A 10,800-nucleotide genomic window follows, 5' to 3' on the forward strand; every position below is an offset into this window, starting at 1 on the left:
CACATGGAATTGTTGTTCAATTTAAATGTTTGAATATGAAATTATTCGTGATGGGATGAAATGTGATTTTAGCTTCTAAAATGTGAGATTTGGGTTTTCATAAGGTTCTGCTCAATCAGTGGCCCGCCCCTGTGAAGGGACATGGCCTATAAAACTTTGCAAACACGCCCTCCTCTCCCTTCCTTGATGACAATATAACCTCCTGTTCCGAGGATGTGAGGACGACGGTCCGATGTCTGAATGGTTCAGATAATAACTACAGAACGAAGCCAACGTCAGTGTGAGCTTTGGTTGCGAATGGTATGAACTTTGAACTCTTATTCACGTATTCACTACCTCCTAGCCCGTTGTGTTAGCAACAGCAGCTGCAAGCGCAGGTTAGGAAGGAACAGACAGAGTATCCCGTCTACCACACAACAACGTTACTACAACGTATCCAATTTACCAGCAAAGACATTCTTCAAAGGACAAAGGACTCGGTTGGACAACACAGCCTTCCATCTACCACCAACCTACCGAAGCGCAGCTCAGAGTAAATATTTATTGCATTTTACTTTTCCAAATGGGCGGTAATTTAGAATGCATAATATACTGTATGCAATTTTTTTTTTTTCTTCTCATTTTGTCTGTCATAGTTGAAGTGTACCTACGATGAAAATTACAGGCCTCTCTCATCTTTTTAAGTGGGAGAACTTGCACAATTGGTGGCTGACTAAATACTTTTTTGCCCCACTGTATTTTACCTCTTGGTGATGTCATTTGGAAACATGTTAACATTCACTGCTATGCAGACGACACACAGCTGTACATTTCAATGAAACATATGAATGAAATGAAATTGCCTGAAGCCTGTGTTTCAGACATAAGGAAGTGGATGGCGGCAAATGTTCTACTTTTAAACTCAGACAAAAAAAGAGATGCTAGTTCTAGGTCCCAAGAAACAAAGAGATATTCAGTTGAATCATACAATTAATCTTGATGGTTGTCTCGAATAAAACTGTGATGGACCTCGGCGTTACTCTGGACCCTGATCTCTCTTTTAACGAACATATCAAGACTGTTTCAATGACAGCTTTTTTTCCATCTATGAAACATTGCAAAAATCTGAAACTTTCTGTCCAAAAATGATGCCAAAAAATGTATCTTTGTATCCTTTGTCACTTCTAGGTTAGACTACTGCAATGCTCTACTTTCCTGGCTACCCAGATAAAGTGCTAAATAAACTTCAGTTGGTACTAAACACATCTGCTAGAATCTTGACTAGAACCAAAAAATGTGATCATATTACTCCCGTGCTAGCCTCTCTGCACTGGCTTCCTGTTAAGGCAAAGGCTGATTTCAAGGTTTTACTGCTAACCTACAAAGCATTACATGGGCTTGCTCCTACCTCTCTTTCCGATGTTGTCCTGCTGTACATAACAAGATGCAGGCCTCCTTACTGTCCCTAGAATTTCTAAACAAACAGCTGGAGGCAGGGCTTTCTCCTTAGAGCTCAATTTTTATGGAATGGTCTGCCTATCCATGTGAGAGACAGACTCGGTTTCGACCTTCAAGTCTTTATTGAAGACTCATCTCTTCATTAGGTCTTATAATTGAGTATAATCTGGCCCAGGAGTGTGAAGGAGAATGGAAAGGCACTGGAGCAACGAAATGCCCTTGCTGTCCCTGCCTGACTGGTTCCCCTCTCTCCACTGGGATTCTCTGTCTCAAACCCTGTTACAGGAGCTGAGTCACTGGCTTTCTGAGCTCTTCCATGCCATCCCTAGGAGGGGTGGGTCACTTGATTGGGTTGAGTCATTGATGTGATCTTCCTGTCCCCCCTTGGGTTTGTGCCGTGGGGAGAGTCATTGATCTTTGTGGGCTATACTCAGCTTTGTCTCAGGATGGTAAGTTGGTGGTTGAAGACATCCCTCTAGTGGTGTGGGGGCTGTGCTTTGGCAAAGTGGGTGGGGTTATAACCTGCCTGTTTGGTCGTTTCCGAGAGTATAGTCGGACAGGGCCACAGTATCTTCCAACCTCTCCTGGCTCAGCCTCCAGTATTTATGCTGCAACAGTTTATGTGTCGGGGGGCTAGGGACAGTCTATTATATCTGGAGTATTTCTCCTGTCTTATCCTGTGTCCTGTGTGAATTTAAGTATGCTCTCTCTAATTCTCTCTCTTTCCTCTCTTTCTCTCTTTCTCTCTCTCTCTCTTTCTCTCTATCTTTCCTTCTTTCTTTCGGAGGACCTGAGCCCTAGGACCATGCCTCAGGACTACCTGGCCTGATGAATCATTGCTGTCCCCAGTCAATCTGGTTGTGCTGCTGCTCCAGTTTCAACTGGAACCCTAACCTGTTCACCGGACATGCTACCTGTCCCAGTTTTCAACTCTCTATAGACAGCAGGAGTGGTAGAGATACCCTGAATGATGGGCCGACCAGCCAGTGCTCCTGCACATTGGCTAACCGGGCTATCTGCATTGTGTCCCGCACCCACCACCCGCCAACCCCTCTTTAACACTACTGCTACTCTCTGTTCATCATGTATGCATGGTCACTTTAACCATGTCTACATGTACATACTACCTCAATCAGCCTAACTGATGTTTACAGGCCTCCTGGGCCATATACAGCGTTTCTCACTGAGTTCCCTGAATTCCTATCGGACCTTGTAGTCATAGCAGATAATATTCTAATCTTTGGTGACTTTAATATTCACATGGAAAAGTCCACAGACCCACTCCAAAAGGCTTTCGGAGCCATCATCGACTCAGTGGGTTTTGTCCAACATGTCTCTGGACCCACTCACTGTCACAGTCATACGCTGGACCTAGTTTTGTCCCATGGAATAAATGTTGTGGATCTTAATGTTTTTCCTCATAATCCTGGACTATCTGACCACCATTTTATTACGTTTGCAATTGCAACAAATAATCTGCTCAGACCCCAACCAAGGACCATCAAAAGTCGTGCTATAAATTCACAGACAACACAAAGATTCCTTGATGCCTTTCCAGACTCCCTCTGCCTACCCAAGGACGCCAGAGGACAAAAATCAGTTAACCACCTAACTGAGGATCTCAATTTAACCTTGCGCAATACCCTAGATGCAGTTGCACCCCTAAAAACTAAAAACATTTCTCATAAGAAACTAGCTCCCTGGTACACAGAAAATACCCGAGCTCTGAAGCAAGCTTCCAGAAAATTGGAACGGAAATGGCGCCACACCAAACTGGAAGTCTTCCGACTAGCTTGGAAAGACGGTACCGTGCAGTACCGAAGAGCCCTTACTGCTGCTCGATCATCCTATTTTTCTAACTTAATTGAGGAAAATAAGAACAATCCGAAATTCCTTTTTGATACTGTCGCAAAGCTAACTAAAAAGCAGCATTCCCCAAGAGAGGATGACTTTCACTTTAGCAGTGATAAATTCATGAACTTCTTTGAGGAAAAGATTATGATTATTAGAAAGCAAATTACGGACTCCTCTTTAAACCTGCATATTCCTCCAAACCTCAGTTGTCCTGAGTCTGCACAACTCTGCCAGGACCTAGGATCAAGAGAGACGCTCAAGTGTTTTAGTACTATATCTCTTGACACAATGATGAAAATAATCATGGCCTCTAAACCTTCAAGCTGCATACTGGACCCTATTCCAACTAAACTACTGAAAGAGCTGCTTCCTGTGCTTGGCCCTCCTATGTTGAACATAATAAACGGCTCTCTATCAACTGGATGTGTACCAAACCCACTAAAAGTGGCAGTAATAAAGCCTCTCTTGAAAAAGCCAAACCTTGACCCAGAAAATATAAAAAACTATCGGCTTATATCGAATCTTCCATTCCTCTCAAAAATTTTAGAGAAGGCTGTTGCGCAGCAACTCACTGCCTTCCTGAAGACAAACAATGTATACGAAATGCTTCAGTCTGGTTTTAGACCCCATCATAGCACTGAGACGGCACTTGTGAAGGTGGTAAATGACATTTTAATGGCATCGGACCGAGGCTCTGCATCTGTCCTCGTGCTCCTAGACCTTAGTGCTGCTTTTGATACCATCGATCACCACATTCTTTTGGAGAGATTGGAAACCCAAATTGGTCTACACGGACATGTTCTGGCCTGGTTTAGATCTTATCTGTCGGAAAGATATCAGTTTGTCTCTGTGAATGGTTTGTCCTCTGACAAATCAACTGTAAATTTCGGTGTTCCTCAAGGTTCCGTTTTAGGACCACTATTGTTTTCACTATACATTTTACCTCTTGGGGATGTTATTCGAAAACATAATGTTAACTTTCACTGCTATGCGGATGACACACAGCTGTACATTTCAATGAAACATGGTGAAGCCCCAAAATTGCCCTCGCTAGAAGCATGTGTTTCAGACATAAGGAAGTGGATGGCTGCAAACGTTCTACTATTAAACTCGGACAAAACAGAGATGCTTGTTCTAGGTCCCAAGAAACAAAGAGATCTTCTGTTGAATCTGACAATTAATCTTAATGGTTGTACAGTCGTCTAAAATAAAACTGTGAAGGACCTCGGCGTTACTCTGGACCCTGATCTCTCTTTTGAAGAACATATCAAGACCATTTCGAGGACAGCTTTTTTCAATCTACATAATATTGCAAAAATCAGAAACTTTCTGTCCAAAAATGATGCCAAAAAATTAATCAATGCTTTTGTCACTTCTAGGTTAGACTACTGCAATGCTCTACCTTCCGGCTACCCGGATAAAGCACTAAATAAACTTCAGTTAGTGCTAAATACGGCTGCTAGAATCCTGACTAGAACCAAAAAAAAAATTGATCATATTTCTCCAGTGCTAGTCTCTCTACACTGGCTTCCTGTCAAAGCAAGGGCTGATTTCAAGGTTTTACTGCTAACCTACAAAGCATTACATGGGCTTGTTCCTACCTATCTCTCTGATTTGGTCCTGCCATACATACCTACACGTATGCTACGGTCACAAGACGCAGGCCTCCTAATTATCCCTAGAATTTCTAAGCAAACAGCTGGAGGCAGGGCTTTCTCCTATAGAGCTCCATTTTTATGGAACGGTCTGCCTACCCATGTCAGAGACGCAAACTCGGTCTCAACCTTTAAGTCTTTACTGAAGACTCATCTCTTCAGTGGGTCATATGATTGAGTGTAGTCTGGCCCAGGAGTGGGAAGGTGAACGGAAAGGCTCTGGAGCAACGAACCGCCCTTGCTGTCTCTGCCTGGCCGGTTCCCCTCTTTCCACCGGGATTCTCTGCCTCTAACCCTATTACAGGGGCTGAGTCACTGGCTTACTGGGGCTCTCTCATGCCGTCCCTGCAGGGGGTGCGTCACCTGAGTGGGTTGATTCACTGTTGTGGTCATCCTGTCTGGGTTGGCGCCCCCCCTTGGGTTGTGCCGTGGCAGAGATCTTTGTGGGCTATACTCAGCCTTGTCTCAGGATGGTAAGTTGGTGGTTGAAGATATCCCTCTAGTGGTGTGGGGGCTGTGCTTTGGCAAAGTGGGTGGGGTTATATCCTTCCTGTTTGGCCCTGTCCGGGGGTGTCCTCGGATGGGGCCACAGTGTCTCCTAACCCCTCCTGTCTCAGCCTCCAGTATTTATGCTGCAGTAGTTTGTGTCAGGGGGCTAGGGTTAGTTTATTATATCTGGAGTACTTCCCCTGTCCTATTCGGTGTCCTGTGTGAATCTAAGTGTGCATTCTCTAATTCTCTCCTTCTTTCTTTCTTTCTTTCTCTCTCGGAGGACCTGAGCCCTAGGACCATGCCCCAGGACCATGCCCCAGGACTACCTGACATGAGGACTCCTTGCTGTCCCCAGTCCACCTGGCCATGCTGCTGCTCCAGTTTCAACTGACCTGAGCCCTAGGACCATGCCCCAGGACTACCTAACATGATGACTCCTTGCTGTCCCCAGTCCACCTGGCCATGCTGCTGTTCCAGTTTCAACTGTTCTGCCTTACTATTATTCGACCATGCTGGTCATTTATGAACATTTGAACATCTTGGCCATGTTCTGTTATAATCTCCACCCGGCACAGCCAGAAGAGGACTGGCCACCCCACATATGCTCTCTCTAATTCTCTCTTTCTTTCTTTCTCTCTCTCGGAGGACCTGAGCCCTAGGACCGTGCCCCAGGACTACCTGACATGATGACTCCTTGCTGTCCCCAGTCCACCTGACTGTGCTGCTGCTCCAGTTTCAACTGTTCTGCCTTATTATTATTCGACCATGCTGGTCATCTATGAACATTTGAACATCTTGGCCATGTTCTGATGTTCTGTTATAATCTCCACCCAGCACAGCCAGAAGAGGACTGGCCACCCCTCATAGCCTGGTTCCTCTCTAGGTTTCTCCCTAGGTTCTGGCCTTTCCTATGGAGTTTTTCCTAGCCACCGTGCTTCTACACCTGCATTGCTTGCTGTTTGGGGTTTTAGGCTGGGTTTCTGTACAGCACTTTGTGACTTCAGCTGAAGGGCTTTATAAATAGATTTGATTGATTGATTCACCGACCCTGCCATGACTAACAAGGTGAAAAGGACGACAGAAAGGACCACTCTTTTACTGAAACACGTTCCTGTGGGCGTTGTGTGTGTGTGTGTGTGTGTGTGTGTGTGTGTGTGTGTGCGTGCGTGCGTGTGTGTGTGTGTGTGTGCGTGTGTGTGTGTGTGTGTGTGTGTGTGTGTGTGTGTGTGTGTGTGTGTGTGTGTGTGTGTGTGTGTGTGTGTGTGTGTGTGTGTGTGTGTGTGTGTGTGTGTGTGTGTGTGTGTGTGTGTGCGTGCATGTGCACACAGGTGCATGACTGTGTGTGTTTGGGAGTGTATGTGCACCCTCTCAATAAGGTCTTGTTCCCTCTCAACCATGTAGCCTAACTTCTCTTCTCTTTTTCCCCCCTCGGTCTTTTCCAACCGCACATTGTGGAACATTCCGAACCAGTCATGGCATTACCTTTCCCCTCCACCACCCCAACACTTCTTCTCCAGGTCTGGGGGTGATTTGGCCACAGATCTCCAGTTCTCCAGACCAGAAGGGGAACAAGGGAGACAGAAAGTGGGAAGAGACACATATTTCAGTCTACCAACCAAAGCCAAGCCATGTTCAGAACCCTGGTCCCAGATCAGTTTGTGCTGTCTTGCCAAATCCTAATGACAACACCTAAGCCATGTTCAGAACCCTGACCCTGTTAAAGCCTTGGCCTGTAGAAGAGATCTGACCATTATGCTGAGTGTCTGCTGTAGGCTATGTCTATTGAATGTGTTGCCTGTCTGCGCCCTACTGGCACAGGGGTGAGGGGTATATGAGGCAACGGCCTGATATAGACTCCATGGGAGAATGGACAGTATGAGGAGCTCTGACCTAAGCGTAGAATTAGAATGAATGTACCGGTCAAACTGCCAAGGTCAGAGGTTCCAAGGCTGTTGTAACGGTTGCCGTCTGGAGGAAGAGAGGAGGACCAAAGCGCAGCGTGGTAAGTGTTCATCATTATTTTAATAAAACAAAACACACTAAACAGAAAATAACTACCCATAAAACCCATGTGGGCAAGAGCTACCTAAGTATGGTTCTCAATCCGAGACAACGACAGACAGCTGTCCCTGATTGAGAACCATACCAGGCCAAAAACAAAGAAATACAAAAACATAGAAAAAAGAACATAGAACGCCCACCCTAGTCACACCCTGGCCTAACCAAAATAGAGACATAAAAAGCCTCTCTAAGGCCATGGCGTGACAGCTGTGCTATTCATTTCTATGGTCCACCACTCTAGTCAGAGGGATGTCTAGCTCATTCTACCCTACTGTCCAAAGAGAGCCATATGAACCCTCATACTCATTGTGGGCCACCATAGTCCAGAATGAACCCGTATGGTAGAGTTCAGTTCAGTGGTGGTTCAGTGGGGGTTCAGTGGTGGTTCAGTGGGAGTTCAGTGGGGGTTCAGTGGTGGTTCAGTGGGGGTTCAGTGGGGGTTCAGTGGTGGTTCAGTGGGGGTTCAGTGGGGGTTCCGTGGTGGTTCAGTGGGGGTTCAGTGGTGGTTCAGTGGGGGTTCAGTGGGGGTTCAGTGGTGGTTCAGTGGGGGTTCAGTGGTGGTTCAGTGGGGGTTCAGTGGTGGTTCAGTGGGGGTTCAGTGGTGGTTCAGTGGGGGTTCAGTGGTGGTTCAGTGGGGGGTTCAGTGGTGGTTCAGTGGGGGTTCAGTGGGGGTTCAGTGGTGGTTCAGTGGGGGTTCAGTGGTGGTTCAGTGGGGGTTCAGTGGGGTTCAGTCGGGGTTCAGTGGTGGTTCAGCGGGGTTCAGTGGGGGTTCAGCGGGGTTCAGTGGTGGTTCAGTGGGGGTTCAGTGGTGGTTCAGTGGGGGTTCAGTGGGGGTTCAGTGGGGGTTCAGCGGGGTTCAGTGGGGGTTCAGTGGTGGTTCAGCGGGGGTTCAGTGGGGGTTCAGTGGTGGTTCAGCGGGAGTTCAGTGGGGGTTCAGTGGTGGTTCAGTGGTGGTTCAGTGGTGGTTCAGTGGGGGTTCAGTGGTGGTTCAGTGGGGGTTCAGTGGGGGTTCAGTGGGGGTTCAGTGGTGGTTCAGTGGGGGTTCAGTGGTGGTTCAGCGGGGTTCAGTGGGGGTTCAGTGGTGGTTCAGCGGGGGTTCAGTGGGGGTTCAGTGGTGGTTCAGCGGGGTTCAGTGGGGGTTCCGTGGTGGTTCAGCGGGGTTCAGTGGGGGTTCAGTGGTGGTTCAGTGGGGGTTCAGTGGTGGTTCAGCGGGGTTCAGTGGTGGTTCAGCGGGGGTTCAGTGGTGGTTCAGTGGGGGTTCAGTGGTGGTTCAGTGGGGGTTCAGTGGTGGTTCAGCGGGGTTTCAGTTGGGGTTCAGCGGGGGTTCAGTGGGGGTTCAGTGAGGGTTCAGTGAGGTCATAAATCCATTTGAATTCACCTTATTGACAGCATCCCTTTTGATTTAAACAAAACCTTCCATACACTCTTAGCATTCGTAGAAGTGCTCAGACAGTGACTGTTTGGACCTGAAAGCCAAAATATTCAGTAGATAAAAGTGCTCAAAGTGGATGCCTTTTGCATACACCACCACATCATGAGACATCCAGGTCTTCATCACTGGAAAAGATAACTGGTTGCCATTTACCTCATTTAAAAGCTTACAAACAGGTTTGTTAATATTATCAACAAAAAAAGAAAAAAAGATTTGTTTTACCATTCACGTAAATTATCTAAAAACGTGTTAACTCCGATTATTTTCCTATTCGCATATGCTGTGCTCATTTTTAGATAATCGGTTAAAGGTTGAAATACAGTAGTTTGAGAACTCTGTGTGCTTTTAAATTAAATCAAATTCAGCTGTTAATCTTTTCCAGTGATGGGTGTATTCAACATGTGTCAGTGTTGAGTACCTTTATCTACTGAATATTTTGGCATTCAGGTCCAAGCAGTCACTTTCTGACAACTTCTTCCGTAGGCTAACATGTACGGAAGGTTTTGTTTAAAACAAAGGGATGCTGTCAAAAAGTGATTGAATTCAAATTGATTTAACCAAGTGGCTCTGGTCACCACAGAGCTGGAGTATGAGGGACTAGCTATATTAGCCCCCCTCTTGGGTAAGGAGGGTTCATTTAGGCTCAGGAAGTTGACTCTGGAGGTGGCTCTGTCTCTTCGGTTCTTTCTCTAGCTCTCTGGAGGGTGGATGGTGGAACTGAAGAACGACTGACACCAGCCTGACTGAGTCGGTCTTGGTACCAAGAGAGAGGTTAACACTGCCAGCCTGGTACTACACCATGTAGCGTCTCCCTCCCTGTTCAATGAGGCCCCGTCAAAAGTAGTGCACTATATATGGAATAGGGGGCCACAGCATCACCTCACAGCATTCAAACCTCCGGCCCCTGGGTCCTGTCATATTTTCCTGCCCCAGTGCCAGGGTCAAACCTCGACGTGCCAAATTAATTATTGGAAAAAAAAACATAAAGACTTGGTTTTCTTTTTGAAAACAAGAGGCTCTTTTGAGGCTGTTTCAGCCCATAAACCCTGGCCTCACCTCTCTGTTTCCTGTTACGGGGAGCCAAGGGAGGGTGGGGAGACACAAACATGCATGCATGCACAAATCCAGGAACACGCACACAGACACAAGGACACACACACACATGCTTCAGCAACTAAACTAAACAACAATTCCATTGGTCAGAGAGGTGACAGGTCAGGGCTAAAGGGATTGGAGCATCTGACTGGAACAACAGATCTGTGGTAAATCTGATTAGTTCATTACAATACAGTACATTCTGTTCTCGGGGTGCAGTGTGTGAGATACACCTGCAGTAGGAGTCAGAGTCATGTAGAGCACACCTGTATCAGACAGGTCCAGGTGAGATATACAGTGCCTCACCTCAAACTACACACCAGAGAAAGCAGCCAGCCAATCACAAGCTCCCGGTGTATGCTACTACGCACGTACAGTGACAATGAGACAATAATACATGCGAATGGTGAACTGAGGCTATTTTAGCACAGGGGGAGAGTAGACCTGCCAGATGTACTTTCCATGGTCCTCTGGCAGTGGAATCGAGGTCTACATCCCAAATGACAAACTATTCCCTACATAGTGCACTGCTTTTGACCAGCGCAATATGGACCCTGGTCAATAGTCGTGCAATATACTGTATATGAAATAGGGTGTAATTTGGGAGGAATCCTCCCTTTCTAGTGCAGGACCAGGGGTGTGTAGTACATACCTGTACCTGATGATGTGTTATACACATTCTACTGTCCAACAATGGGATACAGAGGAACACGTTTCCCTTTACAGACACACACAGAAGCAGAGGCACATGTTCTATAGGGACACGTTGTGAAG

The 10,800-nt window shown here is 46.6% G+C and overlaps 1 protein-coding gene across 1 annotated transcript; it reads left to right on the forward strand.

Annotated features, from left to right (window-relative positions):
• The first annotated feature begins 7,837 nt into the window (after positions 1 to 7,837).
• LOC124038701 (keratin, type I cytoskeletal 9-like) lies at positions 7,838 to 8,842 on the forward strand. Its single transcript, XM_046354785.1, has one exon. The coding sequence runs from the start codon at positions 7,838 to 7,840 to the stop codon at positions 8,840 to 8,842; it is 1,005 nt and encodes a 334-aa protein (XP_046210741.1).
• The last annotated feature ends 1,958 nt before the right edge of the window (positions 8,843 to 10,800 follow it).

This window comes from Oncorhynchus gorbuscha, linkage group LG06 (genome assembly GCF_021184085.1).
Source record: "Oncorhynchus gorbuscha isolate QuinsamMale2020 ecotype Even-year linkage group LG06, OgorEven_v1.0, whole genome shotgun sequence".
Taxonomy (NCBI): Eukaryota; Metazoa; Chordata; class Actinopteri; order Salmoniformes; family Salmonidae; genus Oncorhynchus; species Oncorhynchus gorbuscha.

Coding starts and splice junctions, on each gene's coding strand:
- LOC124038701 (XM_046354785.1), top strand. CDS start 7,838: ATGGTAGAGTTCAGTTCAGTGGTGGTTCAGTGGGGGTTCAGTGGTGGT.